Source organism: Apodemus sylvaticus, chromosome 2, assembly GCF_947179515.1.
Source record: "Apodemus sylvaticus chromosome 2, mApoSyl1.1, whole genome shotgun sequence".
NCBI lineage: Eukaryota > Metazoa > Chordata > Mammalia > Rodentia > Muridae > Apodemus > Apodemus sylvaticus.
In genome coordinates this window covers 151733290-151760367 of record NC_067473.1, presented here as the reverse complement: position 1 = coordinate 151760367, position 27078 = coordinate 151733290, and the positions used below count along the sequence as shown (strand labels likewise).

At 44.2% G+C, this 27078-nt stretch overlaps 2 protein-coding genes across 14 annotated transcripts in view; one reads left to right on the top strand and one right to left on the bottom strand.

Annotated features, from left to right (window-relative positions):
• The window catches only part of Wnk1 (WNK lysine deficient protein kinase 1), a 130817-nt gene extending 126260 nt beyond the window's left edge, over positions 1-4557 (top strand). For all 7 annotated transcript variants that reach the window (XM_052174718.1, XM_052174715.1, XM_052174717.1 and 4 more), the window contains 2 exons: positions 1256-1443; positions 1822-4557. In XM_052174718.1, the coding sequence (XP_052030678.1) occupies positions 1256-1443; positions 1822-2139 (506 nt within the window). In that variant the 3' untranslated portion in view covers positions 2140-4557. The remainder of the gene's footprint in view (positions 1-1255; positions 1444-1821) is intronic.
• A 947-nt stretch (positions 4558-5504) lies between these two features.
• Rad52 (RAD52 homolog, DNA repair protein) lies at positions 5505-26287 on the bottom strand. Of its 7 annotated transcripts, none has more exons than XM_052174724.1 (11): positions 26148-26287; positions 18195-18288; positions 16158-16259; positions 15315-15408; positions 15071-15138; positions 13576-13694; positions 12789-12864; positions 9260-9749; positions 8162-8239; positions 7127-7339; positions 5505-5870 (listed from the first exon to the last, which is right to left on the bottom strand). In XM_052174724.1, the coding sequence occupies exons 2-11, from the start codon at positions 18279-18281 to the stop codon at positions 5809-5811; spliced, it is 1389 nt and encodes a 462-aa protein (XP_052030684.1). In that variant the 5' UTR covers positions 18282-18288; positions 26148-26287; the 3' UTR covers positions 5505-5808. The 7 variants fall into 7 exon arrangements, with proteins under 7 accessions (XP_052030684.1, XP_052030685.1, XP_052030687.1 ...); XM_052174725.1 differs by having other exon boundaries at positions 26152-26287; XM_052174727.1 differs by lacking the exon at positions 26148-26287 and having other exon boundaries at positions 9260-9411; positions 9550-9749.
• Between the last annotated feature and the right edge of the window lie 791 nt (positions 26288-27078).

Here is a 27078-nt window from a genome sequence, read left to right as displayed (position 1 = left end):
CTCTAGCACAGACATGCTTTTAGCTAGAGATATTCCCTACGTGGTAAAATAGATATACCCTTTGGTACCAACAGAGGATTGCAGTGGGTATTTGTAGGTAGGGTTGCTTCAGGTGTGCTGCTGTGCTCTGGTGTGCTGCTTTGGCATTTGAAAGCAGGAAAACGCATGCACTTAGTCCCAGAGTTCCTTGAGTATGGTAGGACCTTATGGCTCACAACTTACTATAGTATCCTTTATTTACTGTGTAGTAAATGTGAAGTGCTAATAAAGTGGGGGTTAAAAACCAAAAATAAGACCATGACTCTTCTTTCCCTTTTCCCTAAAACTTGCCTCTTCGAATAACCTTCAGTGTGCCCTCCAGCTGAACCGAAATCAGGCAGGACACAGACTCCTCCTTTCTTTTTCATCAAACCATAGCAATAGAAATCCTTCATCATAACCTCTATTCCTTCTCTCCCCTCTGCACCCCTGCCTCAGCTGCATTTTCCTGTTGCTTCCACCCAGGAGTGCTTCTTCTGTTGGGAAGAATGGGGAGAAGGGATGAGAATCCTTGACCAATTAAAACCCAATCCTCAAGAAACCATAACTTTATGGAGCTGAAAATTTCAGGCATATCTGCTGCTGCTTTATCTCAGTTCTTTACTCATGGGACATTGAGAGGAGTTGAAGCCTTGACTCCTTCCATATTTATATTTACAAATTTTATGTTTATGGTTCCATCTGAAAACTTTTGAACAAAGCATGTTGCATCTCCTTATTTCTTTCTGTTTAAGAGCATTCTAAAGAATGCCACAGTACACATATAGTCTGGGAACCCCATCTTTTCCACAGAAGCACTGATCTCTGCTTTTGTAGTATAATTTGCCCAGTACACAGTACTTTTTTGGCCCTGCTCTCTACAAAGTTCCATAGCAGCCAGCCCTGTGGACCATATCACTCCGTCATCAGTGTTGCTGGGAATAGAGTACTGGCAGACAGTCCCAGTGTTAGAAAATGCCCTTCCCCTTCATGCCTGCCATCATTCCAAGTTGTTGAGCCTTATCTACAAGCTGTGGAAGAGAAACCATTTTCATTACCTGTTATGCAAAAGCAAACAGATAATACTTCAAAATCTTCCTCTCCTGCATGGCTTCCCAAATATTCTCCCCATTCTGTGGCTTGCCATTCATTATCCTATGACATTTTCCCCTTTCCCCCCAGAGTTATATTCCAGACTCCCACTTTAATGCTAACACTGTGTTACTTACAATTCTAGGGACCAGCAGCACAAATACCGTTGGAGGAACAGTGAGTAGCCAGGCTGCCCAGGCCCAGCCTCCTGCCATGACTTCCAGTAGGAAGGGCACATTCACAGATGACCTGCACAAGTTGGTAGATAACTGGGCCCGAGATGCCATGAATCTTTCAGGCAGAAGAGGCAGCAAAGGACACATGAATTATGAGGTGAGTCTCCTCTTTTCCTTACCTGCCAGACTACTAACACACAGACACATCAGAGATTGCCAAGGCTAGCATGCCATCCTTTACCACTCCCTTCTTCAGTAGCCTGTGGATTCTATTTTTGAGAAAACAAGGCAACAGTCACTTTTCAGCATCCTGCACTACTGCATGTGCATATAAACACCTATGCACACACATCTCAGATCCTAGTGTTCACTCCTTGTTGAGGGTAGAGCCAATAAAGAGTATGGGAGGCTTTGTTATATTTTGATAATGCTAAGATTAGAACATCTCAGCTCTAGAAGAGCATTGCAGTATTACCCATTTTGTGTCTGGGTTTTCACCTATGCCAAATTCTCATTGCTACTTTCTTGTTTTTAGGGCCCTGGAATGGCAAGGAAGTTCTCTGCTCCTGGGCAGCTGTGCATTTCCATGACCTCAAACCTGGGTGGCTCTACCCCCATCTCTGCAGCATCTGCTACCTCTCTAGGTCACTTCACCAAGTCCATGTGCCCCCCACAGCAGTATGGTTTTCCAGCTGCCCCATTTGGCACTCAGTGGAGTGGAACAGGTGGTCCAGCACCACAGCCCCTTGGCCAGTTCCAACCTGTTGGAACCACATCCTTGCAAAATTTCAACATCAGCAATTTGCAGAAGTCCATCAGCAACCCCCCAGGTTCCAACCTACGGACCACCTAGTCAGCAGCAAGGATGTTAACTGAGTAGATTTGGGGGCAGGAAATGGAATGCTGGGGGGTGGGGGGTGGGGAAGTAGCCTATATACTAACTACTAGTGCTGCATTTAACTGGTTATTTCTTGCCAGAAGGGAATGTTTTTAATACCATTTTGAACCCTCAGAATGGAGAACCACCCTCCTTCTCCATTTGTTGGAATTAAAAAAGAAGGAAAGAACAGCTTTCTGGTGGAGGGGCTGCCTGAGTCTGCTTTTCTGTTTTTGTACCCACCAGTAAGGCCTAGAGCTATAAGAGAGCCTTGTTACCAGAAAGCCCCAAGAGCTCAATGTAAGCCAAACCCGATATATATCTCTAAGTGGGTAGAGCTCTTAATTTTGACATGTGCCCCAACCAAATTCCTTATTTCCTCAACAGTGCACACCTTAAGACAAAGGTTCTCTCCCACTCTGATCCCTATCCCCACTTATTTTTTCCTTTTACAACCTAGTGAAAAACACCAGGGGACTGGGGTCGCAACCCTTTCTTACATAGGTCATTAATGCTTTAAGCAAAAGATATTAGCAGCTTTGACTGCGGCATTAGCAATTAGGGAAAACAATGATGTTCCCTGTGGACATGTAACTTTGCCATCAGTTTTGATGTGGAAACACTGTGATATATAAATGTTGTTGGACAACATTAGTTTTAAGAGTAAAATTTGAAAGGTTTAAAAGGTTCACACACACACACAAAAGCTAGCTCTGTCCTTTACTTATTAAGACACTTTAAATTTTTCCTTTGTATTTCCATTGTATTAGATAAATAAATGTGAATGTAAAATTGTATAAATTACTGTACTTGAATACTTCTGTTCTCCCAGTATTGCTTGCTGGATATTTTAGTGCCTTGGACTTCTATTGCTTCTGCTGTTAGCATCAACTTAACCAGACCCCAGGTCACCAACGGGTATGTGGAAAGAAATCTTAGGTCCACATGACCCTAGCAGTGGATATGCCAAAGGGAAAATGAAAGTGTTTTTGGTTTTGGTTTGGTTTATTTTTTTTGTTTTGTTTTTGTTTTTTTGTTTGTTTTTTTTTTTCAGCCGTTCAACAGTTTTGTGTAGAGCAGGTGTAAGATGAGCACAGTGAGGTTGGCATCAGTGTTGAAAACAAAGTTCTGTTTCAGAAAGAATGAGGAGGGTTGTGAGCTGTGTGAAGGACAAGGAGTGGGTATGTGGGGACAAGCCCTTTTGAAGTGATGCCTGGCCAGTGAACAAACAAGACCTAGAAGAAATTAAACAAAATGAGAGGGGAGCAGGCTAGATTTTAAGTTGGGAAGGATGACAGTGCCAAGTCACAGATGGAAAATGTTGCTCTAAGGAAGGAAACCTGCTTGGTTGCCCCCCCCCCCCCACCTCTGTTGCACATGTACCACACATTTCTCTGCTCTAAGTACTGTATTGTGGGAACTTGACCCACAGCTGACTTTCTAAGCATTGTAGGAAAACATGCTTCTTTCCTTTCCTACCCCTGTCCAAATGGCTGCACAGTCACAATTTATTGTGCTGCCTGCACATCTATATTAGAACTAATACTCTCACGTTTTAATACCTATATCCCCAAATAACAGCAACCAACCAGTATTATCTAATTTTCTGGCAATAAGGACCTAATTGGCTGTTAGGGATCTGAATATTCTGGAAAAGTGGAGAAAAGTAGAACTCATTTCTTAGGTGCTTCCTCCTTCACCTTGAGTTGGGAACTGACACATTTCCAACTTTATGACACATCCCAGGAGTTGCCACACTAGCAAGGCTTCTTCCTTTAAGAGTCCTGTTCTTTTTAGGTTGGTCGAGGCCCAGAGATGCAAGTGAGAGCTGAAAGTTTTAGGAGAGGGAAGTGTAAGTTTCAGGTCCTGCTACCAAAGTGTTTACTCAGCAATTCCTTTTGGGAGAGGTAAGCGGCACCAAGGGAGTGAAACAGGTTGCAGGATGACCGAGTGCTTCGTACCAGCAGTAGAGGGAGCCATATGCAGCATGTGGTGTTTGGTTTTAGTCATTTTGAGGTCTGTTCCCCCTTCACAGAGGTTTACTTACTGTTGATTTCCCCCTCCTGTGGATGAAATAACTGAAGCCTAGAGAAACAAGCTAGTGCTACTGAGCTGTTTAAATTATTTTTGTGTTAATAGTACACTTTGAGTATCTTTTTCCACATTTAAAAAGAACTTTCAGAATTATAAATGTTTTCCTTACGTTATTTAACAATGTACACTGTTTAAAACTGAATTCAAACCTTGGGGTTTCTCAGCAGCCGTTAACTGTACATTTTGCACTAACTCCGGGTGTTGCGCTTCTTGTAAGATTGCGCTTTGTGCTTCAGTTTGTTACCTTTGTAGACTTATTTAATGAAACCATTCAAATAAACCAAACTTGCTTTTGTTGAACTGTGGGGTGTCCTTTCTAACAAATTCTTTTGTCCTCGCTGGCCCTACTTTGAATTATTGCTTCTGGGAACTTTTAGTAGAACTTGTACCCCAAACTAAAATCATGCTGTTAAGGATGAAAGTGGTACTTCTCTAAGGAGTTTGTTCCTAGTCCTCAGGAAAAGGCAAAGCAGCAGCAGGGAAGTTGTGGCAAACTGCTATCAGTCAACACTTCTGTAAGCATTTGACTTAGGTCTCAGTTTCCCACAAACAGATCTTGTCCCTGCTTCAAGATTAGGCACAGGGGCTAAAGGCACTTCCCACCAAGCCTGATCCTGATCCCAGGGACTCAAACGGTGTGAAGAGAGCACCAATTCCCTCATAGCATAACACTAAATTCAGCTTAAGTAAAATTGAAGTTCATTGTTCCTTTGAAAAGTATCATGAAACTTCTGGTAGTTACTTTCTTAAAACACCTATTCCTGGGGCTGGTGAGACAGCTCAGTCATTAAGAACAATGACTGCTCTTCCGAATGTCCTGAGTTCCCAATTCCCAGCAACCATATGGATTATGATTCCATCCTTCTTTAAATGAGAAATTATGCAGTAGCTCCCCAACAACCCATGGCTTTTCACTCAGAGGTTTCAGCCAGAGAAAATAATTCTTTAAAATTGTGCATTGTTCATAAAGCATGGTAAAAATCTTACCCAGGATGTGAACTATGCCTTTGTCACGTACTACAGCCATGCAAGAAGCCTGACACCAATTCTGCCAGTATTAGTGTTCAAATAATTTTACTTGATGGCTCAGAAAAACAGCACTGAGAGGAGCCAGGTGTGATGGCACACACCTTTAATCCCAGCTCTCAGGGGAGATCTCCGAGTTCACGATCCATGTGTGATCCTGAACCGCCAACATGACCTTGTAAATAGCACTTAGTGAAAACATTAAAAACTTGAAGCCAAAGGACAGTCGAGGTCACACATGATTTTATGTAGGTAACAATCAAGCTGGGGCTTGGTGGGCTACACCATTAAATGAAAGGCAGCCTGCAAAGTCCTAGAATTGGCTTAGGAGTGAATAATACTGAAAAAAAAGTTCCGGCATTTATCTGTTGGCAGCCTCCTCATCACAGGGTATGACAACCTTTTTAAGTAGTCAGCTTCCTTTAAAGTCCTCAAGGAGTTTAGCATGAACCAAGGTGGAAGAATTTTGTGACCAAACTGCAGTTTTCCAAAGTCTTTTTGTGACAGTCCAGTACATCTTGAGCTTCAGGATGGATCTAGTTTCCTTTTCTTCAGGTCCTGGCTCTTCCTATGAGGTTCAGAGTTTTCTGTAGAAGATAATCGTTTAATGGTTTAAATAACAGCAGACTTGACTTTAAACAATAGCCTCACCACCACCACCAATAATTTATAGCATATGTGCAGCTTGGTCTTCACGTGGATCCTCTAACAAAATGGGGCCTATCTTCCTCTGTTGCCTGCCATTGCATCTTCTTCCCCTAACTGGAATGCCTGGTTGGACCTCAGTGGGACAGAATGTACCTAATCCTGCTGGGTCTGGATATCCCAGGATGAGGTGGTACCTAAAGGGGACTTCCTTCAGCTCTGAGAAGGGTAGGTGGTAATGGGGAAGGGATTTGTTAAGGGTTGGGACTGGGAGGAGGGCTATGATTTGAATGTAATTAGTCATTTCTGGAGTGTATTAGCTAACAATCTTCATTCAGACAACACACAATGACCATTGTGGTGTCATTCTCATCATGACATACCTACCTTGAGGAGGAAGTGATCTAAATGCAGTCAGGACAAGTAGCGTGCCCAACATTTTGACATTATAAAACACTATCATCAAGGTTTGGATCTCAAGAGCGATGTAATCAAGTTACAAAAATAATTAAGTCTGTAATTTCGTTAATACAAACATTCATAACTTTCTCAAGTCTCTTGGACACACCTCATTCTAGAACTAAATAGACCTAGATGTCCAGAGTCCAAAGCTCAAACCACTCTCTACCTGTACTGCTCACCACCTTAGGACTCCATCCAGCTTTTTTTTTCCTTTTGAGACAGGATCTTAATATGTATGTATTTGTATGTATTCCTTACTGGCCTGCTTGAACACAAGGCCATACAACATACTAGGTAAGTGTTCTACCATTGGTTGGACTAAATACCCAGCCCACAGAATTCATCTTTTACGAGGCATATCTATACCTCCTATAGCTCAGGCTGGCCTCAATGGAAATCCTCCTACTTTGTCACCCTGAGGACCAGGATTGCCGGCATGTGCTACTGTGTCCTGTTTCTCCCTCCCCCATCCTTTTTTTTTTTTTTAAGTTTTTCGGTGTGGGTATTTAGTCTGCACGCATGTCTATGCACTACTTGTATGCCCAGAGTCCAGAAAAGGAGTATCCAATCTCCTTGGAACTGGTGTTAAAGACAGTTGTGAAGCAATACATGAGTACTAGGAGTTAAGAATTGGAGCCATTTCTCCAGTCCCCCTAAGTCAACTTCTTGAAACAAACTAGCACCTTTCCTTTACATTTTATAGAATTAAACCCAGAATTTTTGTTCTTCCACACACCTAGGACATTCTGATTAGTGCTGCAGGTCTGCAGGTGCCCAGGTCCAGGTTTTTCTTGTAGTTTCTGGTGGCAATGGATATGTGGGACACTGTCCTGGTTGTTGAGGGTTCGAGTGGCAGAGGTTTGGGGTGGTTCTGCTCTGCCTGAGGGCTTAAAGATGTCCTCTAAGTCTGGAGTAAGGTCCCACATTTCAAGATTCTCTTCAAGGTTCTCTACAAAGAGAACCACAGTGTCATTCACAAAAGCTTCCATATTTTGACAACCATAATGGTGCACATGGCAGCCAGCAGGGAGTAGGAAGATAAATAATTTACAGACCAGACAGTGTGGCCCTGTCTCAGGATTAAAAAAAAGAAGAAATTCCATGCTTTGAGCTCCCTCTGATAAATCACAAAATTTAATTCCCACAAATATTCTAAATCTTCCCATTGGTCAGAGCATGTATCAGAACCCCTATCAGTCAATTTGAAGACCTCTTTCCATTTTAATAAAACTTTATGGCACTAAAAATCAGGTGCAAGTCAGAGAGATGGCTTACCAGGTAACATCACTTGCCACAAAGCTCAACTACCTAAGTTCAAGACCCAGGCACATGACAAGAAAGAACTGACTACAAAGTTGCCCTTTGACCTATACATATGAACCAGGACATACATACAAATCAAATGAAAGTAAGGACTTTCAGGATTTAAGATGAAATCTACAAGCCGGGTGGTGGTGGCGCACACCTGTAATCCCAGCACTTGGGAGGCAGAGGCAGACGGATTTCTGAGTTCGAGGCCAGCCTGGTCTACAGAGTGAGTTCCAGGATAGCCAGGGCTATACAGAGAAACCCTGTCTCGAAAAAATCGAAATACACACACACACAAAGATGAAATCTACAGGCTGGAGATATAGCTCAATGGTACAGCACTTGCCTAGTGTTGCAAGGTGGGATCAGTCCCCAACACTGCACATGACCCCCCCCCCCAAACTAACATGAATTCCATATCTTCCAAAAAGCACACAGCACAGTAACTTAACACTTGTATTACCTGGAAAGACGGCTTTCTCCCTGAGGAGTTCTGAGGCTGCATTTACAGGGGTGCTGTGTTTTGGAGGAGCTGGAATCCCTGTTATGATTTGCACAGGAGACAAAGGATAAGCCAGAGGTCACAAGTCAATTCTGGGATTAAGTTTATTCCCCTCTTGCAGAGTGCACCTCTCTGAGAGAGAACCAAGTGTTACTTCCTTTGGCACTTTGTCTGTGGGAGACTGGGTCTCTCCTGTACCCAGGTAGGCTCGAATTCCCTATGAAGCCAAGATGACTTTCCAACGCCCAACCCTACTGGGGAAGAGCAGTGTGCCAGCACAGCAGGGCTGTGTGGTGCATGGGATAAAACTCAGGAGCAACACCCTAACCCATTTCCACTTTAATAACAAAGGCAGAAAATTGTTAGGAGCTATCTAGCCCAGTGGATTTGAGACAAGGGCAGTAGATCCTAGATGCCCCTCCCCACAACCATCCTTCAAGGTCCTGCCACAACCCAGAAGCCAAACTTTTAAGATAATTCAACTCATGATGAGCCCAGAATGGTACATGTTTTGGTTTTTGTTGTTTTCCTTTTTCCTGCAATAATTTTACTATTGTGCCAGGGTGATAATAGACCCAACAAAAAAAAAAAGGTTGTCTCCTGCAACCTTTACTTACAAAAGCTCCCTGGTCTGGGAATGCTCCATTACAAATGTCTGCATAACACCAGAGATTCTACAAAACCTGTGCTTAAATTAATTTAAGCTCCCGAGTAAGGAATCTGCCAAAAGCTTATTATCTCCCAACTTTGTCTTATATTCAAAAGCCATCTAAGAGGCAAGTCTCCGAAATTTCAAATGCCAGAAGGTGTTTGTTTGAGACAGGGTCTCACTCTATAGTCCAAGCTGGCCTGGAACTCACAGATCCACCTTCCTCTGCCTCCCAAGTGCTGCAGAAGATTATGTCAATCACAGTCGGCTGAATTCCCTAAAAAGCCTATTGTTTAAAATCGGGAAGGTGCAGGGCAAATTTTACCATCCTAAATCTATAGGGTCATCAGTCCTATAAGTCCTAGTGAGACATGGCCTGGAGTGAGTTACGGGATTTCCCTCTCACACACCCTCATGCGTGGCTTCCACCTCTTTGGCAGGTGTGTGGCTCTGCCGGTGAGCCTCCATCTGTTCCCGGAACTGCTGCTGTAGCTGCTGCTGCCGGAGCTTCCGGAGCTTTCTCTGGTGAGTGGCATCACTCTCCAAGGTGGTGGCCAGACTGCTGCAAACCAAGTTAACCACAATGGACCGGCTTGAGGAAGCACACAAACCACTTGCTGTTTCAAGTGCAGGAGTAGAAATCAACCAAAGCCACACTAGAAGGGGCCAAAGAGGAAAGGGAGGGACCTGAGTCCAGTACCAGGAGGTGCTGATGTCCTTAGCCTCGTGTAGCTTAATGTTCGAATCATAGGGGTGGCTTGGTCTGCAAGGGGACGCTGCTTCCTGTGCTTTGGGGGGTCCCAATGCTTCATTCTGTCGGCAACTGTTATATCTTGCCTGCTCTACAGATGGTTCGAAATCTTCTCTCTTTGTTTTAGTTAAATCCACTTCAAGAGGGAGCTAGTAAGAGGAGAAAGAAATACTGAATGTACCCCATACCCAGCTTTCCTTCCCCATCGTGCACAGCTACTCAGACACGGCGCTTGTCTTTGACTCATCTGTCCTCAAAAGGTGACTGAAATGACCCACAATTTCCAAATTGGTTTGTTTTTTTAATTGGGTGTCTCAGTTTTCTATATTCATGTCAAACTCTTGGGCTAAGCAGCTGGGACTGCAGACATCTGACATTTTAACAAAAGAATGTCATTTGTATTTCAAACCATTCCATATTAATAAAGTTTTAATAAAAATTAATTTTTACTTTTAGTGAAAATGGTATATACATTCTAATTGAATCTTGCTGCTGATCTGTCCTTGCTGATGCATGCCTTCTTTACACAGTGATACTAAAATCCTAGCACTTGAGGAAGCAGAGGACAGTTGAAGTTCAGGGGTAACCTGAGCTTCCCCTTGAGATTCTGTCTTAGAAGGGAAGAACAGAGGAAGTAAAAGGAAAGAGAGAAGAAAAAGAAGAAAAAAAAGATGGAACCCTCCAGACTAAAACTGGAAAGACGTGGGGCTGGAGAGATGGCTCAGCGGTTAAGAGCACTGACTGCTCTTCCAGAGGTCCTGAGTTCAAATCCCAGCATCCACATGGTGGCTCACAACCATCTGTAATGGGATCTGATGGCCTCTTCTGGTGTGGCTACAATGTATTCATATGTATGAAATAAATAAATCTTAAAAAAAAAATAAAAGAATCAACATATTAAAAAAGACACAGAAAGCAGCACAAAGAAAGAGGAAACAGAATTCTCCAGTAAACACTGGCATGCACAGAGACCAACACTGAAACTCTTGGACAAGAATTTAAAGAGCAAAGCAATAAAATTTTTTAATTAAAAACAAACAAACAAAAAAAACCCTTTCAGGTAAGGTGGAGTATACCGTTAATCCCAGCACTCAGGATGCAAAGGCAGGCAGAGTTCCAGACCAGCCAAGGCTATACCATAAGAAACTAGGTCAACAGCAACAAAACCACCAACCCTATATATAAAGCAGGTTTTCTTTTTACACAAATAGAGTTAAACTGATACCTCTTTAAAACAGAATTATTAACATTAAGATGGTTTATGCAACTACAGTAGAAAAAAATCTTAGAATGTACAAACTGGAAATGTTTAGAATCAAATCAGCAATACAAAAAATTAAAAACAAAAACAAAGAACCAGGAACAATAAAAGCTATTAAAATGTGCATAAAATTAGCAAAATGAAAATAGTAATCATCCTATCGGTATTTTAAACGTAAATGGATCAAATCTTAGTTAAAAAGCATGGATCAGGAGTTTAGAGAGATAGCCTGGCATATGCTACTCTTGCAGAGACCTGTAACAACTTCTCTAAAGAGATCTAACTCCTCTGTGCTCTATGGACACCTCATTTATGTTCACACACACAATTAAAAATAACAAAACTTAAAATTAAACCAGCAGTTTTGATGGATGAGTTAGAAACACCATATGAGTATATGAAACCTACAAAGAGCTGAGTCTGACCCTGGGCGGCTGGCGCATGCCTATGATCCCAACCCTGCAGAAGCCCTTGGGCTCAGTGGCCAACTAGGGTAGTATAGCTGATGAGCACCAGGCTCAGTGAGAGACCCTGTCTCAAAATATAAGGTGGAACAACTAAGAAGGACAGCCAATATTGACTTCTCCCTACCACACGCACATGCAAACATGAACACACACTCACACGAGGAACGACAGTCAACAGATGATGTCCAAGAATGATGTTGACAGCCAGGTCTTCCCAGAACAAATGAAGACATAGGGTTCACGTCTTACACTGCTCACAAGAACCAGTCAACACAGCCGAAGTCCTAAGTGTAGGACTCTAAACTCTTATGAAAAGAAAAAGAAAAACCAGAAAAAAAAAATGTTTCGCAAAACGAGATATGATGATGATCTCTTGATAAAATACCAAAAGAGCCAGGCAGTATGGCACAGGCCTTAGTCCTGGCACTCCTCCGAAAGTAAAGCCAGGCAAATGGGTCTCCAAGTTCAAGGCCAGCCTGGTCTACATACAGAGTGAGTTCCAGGACAGCCAGGGAAATCCTGTCTTGGAAAAAAAAAAACAAAAATTAAATATAACGAAATAAAAATAACCTTAAGACATCCATGGAATGGAGGAAAATATTTGTATGTCTTTTTTTGTTGCATGTCTTATGCAGATAAAGGATTTTAATGTCCAGAATATTTAATACTGTAATTTAACAGCAAAAATGCCAGACATCCCATTAAAAATGGCATAGGACTTCAATCTCTCAAAAAAAGAAAGAGAGAGAGATTCCAAAATGGCCAACAAGCTTTTGAAATACGAACCAAAGCCATGAGAACGGACTGGACAGTGGGAACTACTGTGAATATCAGTATGCAGGTTTCTCAAAAGAAATACATAGGAGATACATGATCCTGCACTCACACTTGTGTGTATCCTTCATGAAACTAAAGGCTGTGCTTCTAAGGAAATTGACACACCCATGTTCAAAGCAGGGACAACAGGTAGACACACAAGCACAGGGTAGTCCCCAGAAGACTGTTATGCACACACAGAAAGGAAAGAAGCCGACGCCAACTGGACTCCAACATAGGAGAATGGGGTTGGGCTGAAAAGGCCCTCAGGAGACAGAAGGTAAGGATTCTGTCAGGTGGATACCAGCTCTCCCTGGTTACCTGTGATTCTAGCAGCATCTACTGCACACAGTAGGTAGGTAGATGTGTCAGAATGGAGGTTTGAACATGCCTGGTGAGCAGCAATGGCAGAAGGCTCTGCACTGGTTCTGAGGAGTCAGACCAGTCCCAGCCACAGTCTCTGTCCTCATATGAGATGCAATGGAAAACCTGGCCAGGACACCTGCTAGCATTAACCTTCCAAGTCTGAAATAATCAGTACAGATGCTGCCATACACTGAGTCCTCACGTCTCCTTTTAGCTAGTACAGCAAGGACACATGGAGAACCTCACGCTGTGACAGCCAGCTCCTCATTGCAACATACCTGTCGTGGGAGCTTACTCAGTGACCTCAGATAGTCTTTGTCTAGAATGCAGTTTCCAAGTGCATTCCCAAAACTCCTATGGGAACAAAGAAGTGAGAGTTCAGTTACATCTGCCTGGCTGTCACACCACCACAGGGCTGCAGACACAAGAGAGCAAAGGGACCCTAACCTTCACCCAGTGGTCATGGCACATCTACCATGTCCCTGCACTCCCCACTGAGAACAAAGCAGTGACATGGCACACTAGTCTCACAAAACCTCCTGCTACGGGCTGTATCTCCAGCGAGCAGTATGGAACTGATGGAGTCTTTAGGAGCTCTGGGCTGGTGGGAGTTTTAGGTCACTGGGCATCTGTCCTCTGGGAGTACGGACCACTGGTCTCTTCTGTTTGTTCTGAACTTCCGCTTTCCCACCACGATGTGTGCTTACCTTTGCTCCAGACCCACAGAAAAGGGCCAGTCAACCCTGGACTAAGCCCTCTCAAAGCCGAGCCACTCCAAATCTCTGAGTCGCTGTACTCAGCCAACTGTACTAAGACCTGATTGGAGACTTGGCATCTGAAAAGCTCTAAGCCCTTCCTGGGAGGGAAGGGAGACCCCAAACTGCTAATAGCATGGTGTGAATTCAGCCATGTCTTTGCTGGAAAGTCCCTAAGAAAGCAGGGAAGCGGGACTGGGATGAACTGAGACAGCTTCCCATGCTGTTTAGATTTCTGACCCAAGCAAATGTTCCACTTCCGCGGATATAAAAGCTGAAATGAGGTGATGGGCCTCTGTTCCCTCCTTACCTGAGTGCCCGCTTCAGTCCATCAGTCACAGCTTCCTTCCTGGCCTTCTCCAGTGACAAGGCCTTCGACCTGAGGCCCTCACTAACTCCATAGCCCACGTCCTCATGATAGGAACCATCCTGAGGTAGAGAGGGAGTTAGAAAGCTGAAGCTCTGCCTTTGCCTGCCCAGCCTCTTCTCTGACCAACAGAACTCGAAAGAAAGAAAATAAACAAACTACCCTGCACAATGTAGAACCAGGACATTGTTGAAGTGGACACAGCACACAGTTTAAGATATCAATTTTGAGCTGGGCGGTGGTGGCGCACACCTTTAATCCCAGCACTTGGGAGGCAGAGACAGGTGGATTTCTGAGTTCGAGGCCAGGCTGGTCTACAGAGTGGGTTCCAGGACAGCCAGGGCTACATAGAGAACCCTGTCTGGGGGTGGGGGGGAGAACAAAAACAAAAAAAACCAAAAAAATATCAATTTTGAGAAGTGCTATTTAGAGCTGCCTGGAAAGACACCTGTGCTCAGTGCCAAATCTTTACTATTTAAAGCTTTAAGGTCAACAGAAATTAAACAAAAAGGATTTTTTACACACATACACACACACACACACACACATGTGCACACACAGAGGTGTGGAAGTGCTATGGGGTTATAAACAGAACTGTCAAGCATAAATATAGTAGGACAACAGCAGCAGTAAATAGGACCTGAGACAAAATCCTGAAACAATGTGACATTTCTGTGATAAAAGTGCAGCTTAGCCAGACATGGTAGAGCAAGTCCTGTAGCCCTGGGACACAAGGTTAGAGGCAAGAAGACTGCCGGTTTAAGTGGGACCTGGGCTGTAGAGTGAGACCTTTTCTACAAAAAGCTAGTGGGCCTCGAGTAGCACACACCTGTCCTTGCAGATGCAGGAGGCAGAAGAAGAAAGAGGCTGCAGAACCCAGAGGCCTAGACAGTCAGACGTCTAACCTCATATGTCTCACCCTTCTAAGCCACGACACTTTAGCACAGTTCCTCATGTTGTGTGACCCCCCAACCATAAAATAGTTTTCTTTGCTACTTCATAACCATAATTTTACTAATGTTATAAACTATAACGTAAATATCTGAAATACAGATAGTCTTAGGTCTATCAACCTCCAACCAAAGGGTCATTCAACCTCCAAAGAGGTCGCCACCCACAGGTTGAGAACCACTGGGGTATGGGACACAGCAATACTTCAAACAAATGATAGCATCTAGTCCCCTATGACAGGTTCTGTTGTTACATTATAGAGATTTTCGAATTGTCAAGATACATACACACACACACACACACAAACATAAGGATGCATAAGATACATCCTTTCTACATTGTTTTGAGGGGCAGATGAGCATGGATGTTTGAATACTGCCGTCCTAGGCCCCCTGCCTGGCTGAGACACATCACGGTCTCCGCTCTAGACTCCCTTCCCACTGTCTACTTGGTCCTCCCAGACAATAGTGGCACCCCACCCACTCACCTTTAACTGCACCCTTACAAATGCACAGACTCCCACGTAGAATTTGCCATTGTTGAGGTCAACAAAATCTAGGAATGGGAAAGAGAAGCAGTTGAGAGATACTGATCCCTGTGCCTCACCCATGCTCCTCGGCTGTCAGTCAAACCCACCTGCCCTGTGTCCTAACTCACTGGACCCTCTTGAGCACAAGTAGAGCAGTTATGCAGTAAGGAACTTGAGGCAGTCAGCACGCACAGAAACATACCCACATTTTGCTGGGTGATGGAGTGTGCCCAACCATTGTAACCAAACATCTCATTGGCCAGATTAATTACCCGATGACCTTCAATATAACACACCTAGAAAATAAAATTTTAAGAAAAAGCTATTAAAATGTTTTGGCATTTTTAAATGTGAATGAAAGTCATTTATTCCTCATGTGGATATTTTGGGTTTGGTTTTTGTTGTTGTTTTGTTTTGTTTTGTTTTATGTTTTTTGTGGGGGTTTTTTGGCAAAACTTCCATTCCACAGGAAGCTTTGCAGCAAGTATTTCAGAGAGTTTTGAAAAAAAATCAAACCAGAAGTACCAGTCTATCTCTGGGCAGGGATCAGACTCAGGAAAGAAAACATCAAGCTGACATGTGACATGTTTTATGGAGGACCAAAAGGTCGCTAGGTATACAGAAATACTCCATCCTAGCACCAAAAGAAAGCTGTCAAAACTGAAAGCAAGACCTAACATGATGGTGCACACCTTTAATCCCAGCACGCAGGAGGCTAAGGCAGATAGAGCTCTGTGAAGGCAGCCTGGTCTCTCTCTGGCAGAGAAAGACCCTGTCTAAAAAATACAAGAACAACTAAATAACATTGGAAGCACGTGGCAAAGGGAACATTTCTAAAGATGATGTAAAAATCTCAACATGGAATCTTAAGAGAGTATTTCTTTGGGCTACTGTAGATTACATGAAGGCTGGACCCACCCATCTTAGAGGCACTAGAAAGCATCTAGTAACAGGGACCAGGGGCCTCTGAATCCACGACATGTAGTAAAAGCGAAAGGCAGGCTCTTCTGTCAACAACCAGATACATGCCCAAGACTCAACTTACCTTCTGACCTCCTCCAGCTACACGGCTGCTAATGTACTCAGGACCCAGCCTCTGCCTCAGAGCATTCTGGATGGCCTGGTATTCATCTGCTGTGTACTGGCTCTATAATCCAGAAGGAAATCAAATGGTATGTGTGCCATTCCTCCCACAGTGAAGCCCTCTCTGAGTTTCCACATACAGCATCTCTTCCCACTGGTAAATACTGAGTAGTAGAGCTGAGAAGGCCAGCAGCAGGAGAGCACTCGCCTAGCAGGCACAAGGCTTAGGTTCCATCTGAAGCCCAGGGGAGACATTAGGCATTCATGTATACATGAATCAAAGCACTGCATGGGACCCTACACAAAGCCTAACTTTATGCACTCATTAAAAAATTGCTTTAAATGACTATGAACTGGAGACTAGATAGATCACAGAAGTAGAGGAAACCTACCTCTATTATTCTGCATAGAAACATTGCAATAAAATGACTCTTACTGATACATTACTACATCTATAGATCCGAGCATCAGTCAACCCTCCTCACAGATACACAACTAGACAATATGAGGAGAGTAAGGATCTTGGCACACTTGGCCCTAAATGGACTGTCTTCATGAAACCTCTCCCCTCAAGGCTTGGGGATCTATGCAGATGAAGAGGCAGAAAGATTCTAAGAGCCAGAGATGACTCCAAGCAAACAGTGCCTTCCAGACACAAGAGGACAGGCATACACAAACTCAGAGACAGTAGCTGCACACACAGAGACATGCACAGGTTCAAACCAGACTAAATGTCAGCACTGAAAAGGGGAAGTGGATGCAAGTCCCACCCTAGCCAGAAGCTCCTAACCAAGGAGCTGTTTGTGGGAAAAGTGCAGGCAGGAGTGTGTCACGGCCTTTCCCTGGTATCACCCACACATCTTGGGGGGGGGGGGGAGCATGCTGAGCAGTAGTTGATCAATGTAAAGCAACTCCATGGGGTTTGTGGGATTTTTTTTTTTTTTTTTTTTTTTTTGGTTAGTTGGTTGGTTTTGGGTTTTGCGGCCTTTTTGTTTTATGTTTGGTATTTTTTTTGTCTTATTGATTTCTTTTTTTAATTTTTGTTTTTTCCCCATTTGGAGGGATTTATTTTGTTTTGACTTTAGAGAAAAAGCTTAAAGCTGGGTAGGACATATTCAGAAGGAGTTAAATATGATCAAATTATATTATTGTTAGAATAAAAAAATTTAAGCTGAACATAATGGCAAATACCTTTAATTCTAGCACTTGGAAGGCAGAGGCAGGTAGATCTCAGTGAATTTGAGACCAGTCTGGTTTACACAGTGAGTTCCAGAACAGCCAGGGCTATGTAGAAAAACCCTGTCTCAAAAAAACAAAAACATTAATGTAAAGGTATTGCTTTAAAGTACTGAGAACCTGGGCCGGAGACATGGCTCCGTGGTTGGGAGTATTTGCAGCTCTTCCAGCAAGACCAGGTTTAGTTCCCAGCACCCACATCAGTGAATCATAGCCAACTGTAATTTCAGCTCCAGGCAATCTGACACCCTCTTCACACACATGTCCTAAACACTATATATTCAAATAGGGTGAGCACTAAAAACTTACACCTAAATGTAATCCCTAGTACTGTTATTTTTTTTAATTTTATTATACTTCTAAAATATGTTTATTTTGCATATGCATGTGTAGGCACAGTGTCAGTTCTCTCTTCCCACCATGTAAGGAACTGACCTCTCAGGTCACCAGGCTGGCAGGAGGGGTCTTCATCTGCTGCACTGCCTCACTGCCCTTACTACTAGTCTTTTGCTGCAAAGTTCCCAAATACCCTTAGTTTATAAGACCTTAAAACAAAGGACAAACTCCTACCCTGTGCTGGGGATACAACAGCTCAGTAGTAGCCCTAAGATCAGTCCTCAGCAATGCAGAACAAAACAGCCAAGACCCTCAAGTCCTGTGTCCAAAGGCAACAGGAACTAGCTTCTGCACATGAAGGCGGGAGCATCTCCGCCCACCATTCCTCACTTAAGCTCCTTCTAGATGGGATAAAGTAGACTGTTACCTGTCCAAAGAGGAGCACAGACTTCCCACCAGCAAAGGGAGCATGGTTATCGCGCCCTCCGTGGACTGCTTCTTCAGCCCCAGCCATGCTGACTCTGTTTAAATAAAACATTAAAACAAAATTCAAAGAATGCTAAAGGAAAAAGCAAGAGAGGGCCTCTACCCCAAATCAGATAAAGCCCTTACTCGGGGACAAAGTCTCTCAGGGGTCAGCGAGGACCTACCAAGACACGGACAAACCTATAGTTGTTCCCACTTTCAGTTAACACATTTACAGTTAACGCGGGCTAGAAAACGTGAATATTTACACTGAGAGCATATTATGTTGTACCAGTATTACAAAACTCTCGCTGTGGAGGCACACAATGGTGGCACACCTTTATCCTAGCATTCAGAAGACAGAGGTAGACAATCTCTGTCTCACAAAATAAAATAAAATAAATTAAATGAAATAAAATACAATCATTTTACAATATACAGTATATATATATATACATCAAATCACCACTGTAATAGCTGGATCTGGGGCAAATGCCTACAGGCTCAACTGCCTAGAAGTTGAATCAAAAGCCCACTGCAAGCTGGGCAGTGGTGGTGCACGCCTTTAATCCCAGCACTTGGGAGGCAGAGGCAGGCGGATTTCTAAGTCGAAGGCCAGCCTGGTCTACAAAATGAGTTCCAGGACAGCCAGGGTTACACAGAGAAAGAAGAAAAAAAAAAAAGAAAAGAAAAGCCCACTGCAGCCCAGGATCTGGAGTGCAGGCTGAACAACACAGCCATCTCGAAACTACAGTCATCGTACTCTAACCTTATACAGCTAGAGGGAATACAGAGGCTGTTTTGAGAGAAGGCCTTTCTCTGTAGCTGCGGCTAGCCTGAAACTCACTATGTTTATCAGAGCAGCCTTAAACTTGCGGCCATCCTGCATCCTCTCCTTCCCAAGAGCTGGGATTAAAGGTGTATGCTACCATGCCCAACCTGAGAACTATGTTCTTATATTAAAAACTAAATCACAACTATCTGGCATAAGGACAATGTAACTCTGGTCTCTATGGGGTTAAAATGGAAATACAGCCACAATAACTCAACTGTTTTCCAAGAGTCACTCTAGTTAGAGGGAGAACACCAGAAAGGAAACAAGCCAAGTGTGATGGTCCACAGTGGAGCCAGCTACTGAGAGCCTGGGCAGTACATCAAGACCTCATCTGAGGAAAAAAGGAGGAAGAACAAGAGGAAAGGAAAGGGAAAGGGGACCTGGATATCCAGGGTGGGCAATATAGTACACCCTAACAGATACAGCATCATCAGACTGGCCTCTGGACCAGCAGCAGCAGCTAGGAAACTTGTAAAAAATGCAAACTCTTAAACTCCTCCTCAGGCTGCTGAAGCAAAACTGCCTCAGTACAGACTAAAAATAGTCTCTGTTTCAAGATGCCTGCCCCATAATTCCACTACATGCTCAATGAAAACCCACAGTTGTTTAAGGATAGAACCACCAAGGACTACACACAACTCAGTATCTTATAGCACAGGACTCCACGCGGCACTACAGCACTGCAACAGGAGGCAGAAGCATTTTCTGAGCTCCTTGGTGACACAGTGAGTTTTGAGCCTAGCCTGAGATACATGAGATCTCAGATCTCCACTTCCCACTTACACACCCCAAAATAAATTTCCAGAACTACTCCAGTACTCATATATATATATATATATATGTATGTGTATATGTGTATATATATGTATATATATGTGTATATACATATGTGTATATATATATACATATATATATATATTAGAATTATTTATATTCTGTACATGAGTACGCTGTAGCACTCTCCAGACACATCAGAAGAGGGCATCAGATCCCATTACAGATGGTTGTGAGCCACCATGTGGTTGCTGGGAATTGAACTCAGGACCTCTAGAAGAGCAATCAGTGCTCTTAACTACTGAGCCATCTCCCCAGCCCTGTATATTATTTTTTAACAAATAGAAATAAATAATTCAGTGGAGTCAGCAAAGGCTAGGCAGTAAATACTGTCTTTGGTAACAATACAGACTCTGTCATACCTACTCAGCTGTGGAATGTTAGTGTAACAGCAGCCAGACAGTTCATAGGTGGGCATTAAGCTTTGTATATGGAACTTGCAGACCTGCCCGCAGGTCACACTATGACCATCCCTGCTATAACTCATGTTCTAATCTCTGAAAGTCCACTACAACAGGTGCGCTAGTTAGCTTGGTGACTGCTAACCAGGTCAATTGTCAACTTGATACAATCTAGAATCACCTGGGAAGAAGGTCTTAAGGAAAGTCTGTCCAGGTCACATTAATCTGGGGGGCATGTTTGTGAGGACTATGTAAGCTGATGTGGAGAAAACCCAGCCTGAACATAGATTACACCAGTCCTTAGTGTGGGCCTGGATTGCATCAACAGTAGACAAAGCTAACCTAGCCTTAAACACGTATTGTTCGTCTCTCTCAGGTCTTGACTGTGGATGTGATGTGACAGACTGCTTCAAGTTTCTGACACCCTGGCTTCCTGGCAATGATGGACTGTGACCTGGAAGGTGAACTAGAATAAACCATTTCTCCCCAAAGCTGTTTGACTTCTTGTTGTGGTTGGTTTTGTTCGTTGGTTGGTTGCTGGCCCTTTCTGATGTAGGCCTGTGTATCCATGGCGGAAGCCCAGCCGGCCGGGGGAGTCCTTGGTCGGTATGTCCAACAGTTGGTCAGGATATTTAACTATAGAAATAGTTGAAATAGTTTCATTATAAAACTAGACACTGGAGTTAAAAAAAAAATAGTAATAATAATAATCAGAGAGGACAAAAAGAAAAAGAAAGGAAAAAGAAGCTGTGGTTAGAGCATGGGCTGAGGCACTGGAAAGGCAGCTCAGTGATTAAGAGCACTGGCTGCTTTTCCAGAGCACCCCAGTTTGAGTCCCAGCACACATACTGGCTCACAACCACCCACAACTCTAATTTCCAAGGAACCAACATCACCTTCTAGCCTCCATAGCTACTACACGCATGGCACGGACATATACACAGGTAAAACACTCATACCTGGGAAATAAAAATAAACCTTTTTTTTAAAAGGAAGACTACAAATAAATAGAAAGAAAAAAATCCCACCACCTAGAAACAGTCCCATCCTGTTTTCTATGTGTATATATGTGGACACTGGAGGAAATCTGACATTTCTCCCTTCCATCATGTACAGATTTATTAAAGGGAGAATCCACATGCGCCAGGCAGCACCTCCCAGGATCCTCGTCACACCATTTTCTTCATCCGAGCATCAGTGACTAACCAAATACACAGAGGTCTCAGCAGAGCCCGCAGCTCCTCCTGACTGCCACATACTGCCCTGGACTACTCTCTTGCCTTTGAGGTACAAGAGCATACCCAATGCTCTCCCAGGCACAACCTGGAAACTTAAGGAGTTAATGCACCACAGGGCAAGTCATTCTGCAAAGACACAAAGGAGCTGGAGGTGGGGAGTAAATTCTTGTTCTTCCTTCCACTGGATGGAATAGCCTATCACACGCATCCTCCTGGGAAACACTCTCAGGTCACACACAATCAGCTATATCTGTGAAAAAGGATGGTCAAGCAAGAAAAGCGCCTCCAAATGGCGGACTGAGCTTTTTTCCTCTCCTGTTTTCCCACACTCCTGTTTCCTGAACTACACTTTCTGAGGATCTGAGTGCACACTGCACCTCACCTCGAGCTCTGGTCAGGGGGTAGTGGCAGGCATTACAGACGCTGCCCACTGGGCCCTCAGCTCCTCACATGCACACCCTGCCCTTCCCAAACGCCAGCACCTGGATCTCTACCTGAGGGCTTCTTTGGCATTAGAACCTATTCTGTATGGCAAGCTAGAGTGCCAAACACCTGCCACCACATGCAGCAGCCTCAGATGGGGGTGGGGTTCAAATATCCTTTTCCTAAGATATAGCTGTCTCCTCACAGGCAGTGAATGAGTAGGACCACACAGAATACTGCACCCCATATATGAGAGTCCAGAGTAGAGTACTTTCTAGTTGTAAGAAAAGGATGATTCTCTTTAAATCATCCTTTTAAAAAGGTAAACAGGGCTAAAGATGCACTACCACACACAAAGCCCTGAGTCTGAGCTCCAGCACCTCAGAAACCAGGCATGATGCTGCAGGCCTGGAGTCCCAGCTCTTAGGTATGAAGGCAGAAGGAGTAGTTCAAGGCCTCCTTAGCCTCATAGTGAGTTTGAGGCTAGCCTGGGCTACATAAGACTCTGTCTCAAAAAAAAAAAACAAAAACAAAAACAAAAACAAAACAAGGTAAAGCATAAGCAAGGAGATCCATTCATTTCTCAGTCCCGCGGCGGGGTCAAGGGTAAAACAAGCAAAATGTTTTTTATTCTTTTCCATTTTCTCATTTCCTAAAAGCATTTCTAGAAACTTATGGAAAGGAAAAGGAACAGAAAATGAGATATTGTCACTGGAGGAAGCTTGACTTTTCTCCCTCCCGACAACTCTTCTCATCTTTTCAACGCAACAGCAGTGTTTATAAAGAACCTACAAAGTGTGAACCCATTTCATCAGCTTGAAGAGAGTAATGGGAAATCTTAAGGCAAGAAAGACTAAAACCATACTTCTTCCCCAGAAGGCCACTTAACAGTGAAGGGCACAGGCCAGTCCCCAACCTGTATCACAGTCGCCCAGAGAGGCATGAGAAAGATCAACCAGGACGATGTATCACAGGGGAAGAGAGAGTAAGAGCTGGGCCAGCAAGATGGCCCAGAAGGTGAGGGTGCTTGCCACCAAGTCTAACAATCAGAGTTCAATCCCGGGGCCCCATGGTGGAATAGAGGCTTCTGCGCACTGTCCTCTGACCTCCACACACCACCCGTCCACACTAGACTTTTTGCTCCTGAATCATCGGAAGTGGTTAAGCCATCAATTCCCATTATTCATGGCAGATATGAAGATATAAGATAGAAGACCCAGACTGCCTCCATCTTGGCTTTGAAGCCATCTTATAGTAAAGACAAACTAGAGTCATTCCTATTCATGATTAAACCTCTGTTTCTCAAGGACTGGGCTATGTCCCACCTGCAACCTTAACTACAAACTAATGATGTCTTTGTTTCAAAAAGTTAGTAACTATCTTTTGCAACCCACCTTTGTTGCAAAGGGGTTGCTATGGCTACCAGTTATTAGGACTACTTTGTTATACCCACCTTGTAAACATGTCTTTGTTTCAGGAGGTCTTTAGGACTACTTACTATGCTTTGTTCTGCTCCCCCCACCAACCCTGCCTATTTTGCCTGCCAATTATCCCATTTGAAAACCTCCTACCCCTGAGTGATAAAAGTCTTATCTTCCTCACATCCAATACCGACCTCTCCATCCCTGCCTTAAGTGGAGGCAGCCCGTGCACACAAATAGAAAAGGCTTATTTTCATTAATTGCTTGCTCTAATTTGCCCATAATGATGTGACTCAGTGGTCTTTCTCCTCCCATCTCTGGGATTAACATGTGGGACATGCTGGAGTTAGGGTCTCATTTAGGCTGCCCTGGAACTCACTTTGCACTCCTCCCTGCCTTCTCAGTCCAACTCATATACTGTACAATGTTCTATAAGAGAAGGAAGGCTTTGTCCAGACAGAGGCAAGCCCACAGCCTTCTGGAGGCAGGTGGCAGGAACTCCTTTCCCTTCCCAGATGTATCTCACACATTGAGGTTGTTCCTGTGGGGTGTGAGGGGTGGGCCAAAAAGGATGGCGATCCTGCTTCATAGCCAAATTGCTATCACCACAAACCCTGCCTGCCTACTGAGGAACGGAAGTCGGCGCCATTCTGTTCTTAAATTTTGAAAATGAACATATCTGCTCTGTTTGGTCTTATAATTTCATCAAAGCATACATCTAAATTATAGATAAAAATGTCACCCAGAGCTGGGCAAAGTGGTGCATGCATGTAATCCCAGCACTCTGGGAGACAGAGGCAGGCACATCTCAGAGAGAGAGAGAAAGAGAGAAAGAGAGAAAGAGAGAGAGAGAGAGAGAGAGAGAGAGAGAGAGAGACCCTGTCTCTAACTAATTAATTAAAAAGTATGAAAAGGGGAAAGGAAGTTGCCAGTACATCGGTAATTGTAGATAGTGTGCTTCTACACGCAGGGCCCGAAGACTCCAACAGAAAAGTCTGAGAGCTAACAGTAACTGTAATCAAGTACCAGAATGCAAAAGTAATACACAAAAATCATTAGGCAATGTATACACCAATGACAAACACAACTGTATTCACAAATACCACAAGAAACAAACTATCATGAAATAAACCCAGCTGGGGTTTATTATTATGGGCCGGGGAAGGGGGTGGTGGAAATGAGGGGTTTCTCTGTGTAGCCCTGGCTGTTTTGGAACTTACTCTGTCGACCACGTTAGTCTCCAGTTCGTGGAAATCCACCTGCCTCTGCCTCCTGAGTGCTAGGATTAAAGGTATGTACCACCACACCCAGCTAACATTTTTTAAAACTATTTATGGGCATTGGCAGTTTGTCTGCATTTATGTCTATATGAGGGTGTTGGATCCTCTGCGATTGAAGTTATAGACATGTGGGTGCTAGGAACTGAACTCCAGTCCTCTGAAAGAAGAGCCGCTTCTCTTAACCACTGAACCATTTCTCCAGCCATCTTTTTTGTTTTTGTTTTTTGTTTTTTGGGGCTTTTGTTTTGTTTTGTTTTTCAAGACAGGGCTTCTCTGTATAGCCCTGACTGTCCAGGAACTCACTCTGTAGACCAGGCTGGTCTCAAACTCAAAAATCTGCCTGCCTCTGCCTCCCAAGTGCTGGGATTAAAGGCACAAGCCACCACTGCCCAGCTGATGTTTTTTAAATAAAATATAATCCCATCATTTCCTCTCTCTTTCCTCCACTCCCTCATATCCCTCTCTCAACTTCATGGTCTTTTTCTGTGTTTTACACAGACAACACAGACATACATATATGAATATGTAAATATAACCCTGTCTGTTTAATGTAGCATGTACATGAATGATTTTAGGGCTGATCACTTAGGACTGGGTAATCCGTTGGGGGTTCATCTCTGGAAAAGACCGATTCTCCCTTTCTCAACAGTCATTGATTGCGTGTAGCTTTTCATCTAGGGGTGGGGCCCTTCAAGACTCCCCCCCCCCCATCCAAGTTGGCATGCCAACTGGTGCTGTAATTGTCCAGGTCTTATTAAAGCAGCAACATTGAGATGTCATGGGTGTAGTGGAATCAGCCTAGATAGCCATCAACTTAATCAACTGACGAATAATTCAAACGAGATAAACATGTTGGAACTTTATTCTGAAAATAAATATTTATCCTACCAAAATACACACGAAGTACTATATTATTTCATACAAGTGAGGCAGACAGGTTCACAGGCAAAGTAGAAAGGGTCCCGGGAGGAGGGGGAAAGTGGGAGGGAGAGCTAACTGTGGCTTCAGGATTTATTTAGGAGTGATGAAAATGTTGTGGAACTCGAGGATGCTGGGGTTGCACAACCCGCAAGCATATTAAGTAACCAGAGAACTGTACACCTCTAGGAGTGAGTTTAAACGTACTAACGCACATCTCATTTTTCCAAGTCCGGAAAGGCTGAATGTCAAATTCCTCAAGTCCACCGTTTCTTCTCAACCGCCACCCACTCCCTCCGACTTCACCCAGTCATAGACAGCCCTGTTAAGAGTCAGCGCGCGTGTCGCACTGCCACCACCGCCCGGGCTGACCCCTCCCTAGCACGCGGTCAGCACCCCGGACCCGGCGCCTCCCTCCAGAACCAGCGGAGCCCTGGGGTCCCCGGACTCGGCCTCCCTCGTTGAGACGCCCGTGCAGGGCGTGCCCAGCAGCCGCCAGAACCCGAAGGGCCCCACGCTCCGCTACCCCGCTAGAACCACCCCGGCGAGGACCGTCCTCACTCACGCGCCTCGGAACGCGGTGCACGCAGGAGCTCTGTCCCGGGTACCGGGAAGCAGAAGGGGGCCTTGCAAAAGAGACGGAGGCGCAAGCACAGGGAACTCTGGGAAGAAGGTCCGCGCCCAAGCAATCACCGAAGGAGGAGCCGTAAGTCAAGTCAGAAGGCGACGAGAGCCGCAAAGCAGACTGTCGCAAATCAAGTCTTGCGCCTAGGCTTCCTGAGCCGCTCGCTCGTTCTTATTTCGCCGCCTGCTGCTGCGTTCAGCCTCACTGCGCTAAGGGTTGGAGCCGCGGCAACTCCCCTGCCGCGGCGGTCATTGCTCTCTCTTCAAGAATGCGGCGTCTTCCAAGCCCCCCCACCTCCCCGAGGCTGACTCTTCACCTTCCATCCGGTTTCCGTGGACGCCCTGCGAGGGTCCCTGGTGTGACCCAGCCAAGTGACGTCCGGAGCCAACCTGACCTTCCTGCGCTTTTAAACTCTGAGACCTTGGCAGCCAGAGGGATTTCCCCTGAAGTTCAACCAGAAGTAACTGGATGACAGTTAACACTCTGACATCTCTGGAGCGCAAAAAAAAAAAAAACAAAACAAAACAAAACAAAACAAAACAAAACAAATAACAGACTTTAGTCATCACTTTTAGTCATCACTTCAAGTTAAACACAGACCGATCCCAGTTTATGATGTTTTCTGCAATGGTCAGGCCTCAGATTGCTACAATTTAACCAATTCATTATATGGCCACTATCTCCAGGATCATCTTTTGTGTTTTCCCGGATGGTCGACTTAACTAGTCTTCCTAGGAACACGGAGTCAGATGCAGTTAATAAATAAATCGGAAGTCCTTACCACGTTGTAGGGCCCATACCGACAAGACCAAGATAGCAGGACAATGACACTACCTACAAGAGAAATTCAGACGTTTCTGTAATTAGCTGG

Bases quoted from the DNA above. Each gene is read 5' to 3' on its own strand.
- Rad52 (XM_052174724.1), bottom strand. From the start codon at position 18,281: ATGGCTGGGGCTGAAGAAGCAGTCCACGGAGGGCGCGATAACCATGCT. The intron at 16,260-18,194 runs GTAACAGTCTAC...TCTGGATTATAG, and splicing joins CTGTGCTCCTCTTTGGACAG to AGCCAGTACACAGCAGATGA. The intron at 9,750-12,788 runs GTATGTTGCAAT...TCCTCTTACTAG, and splicing joins TGAGTAAGCTCCCACGACAG to CTCCCTCTTGAAGTGGATTT.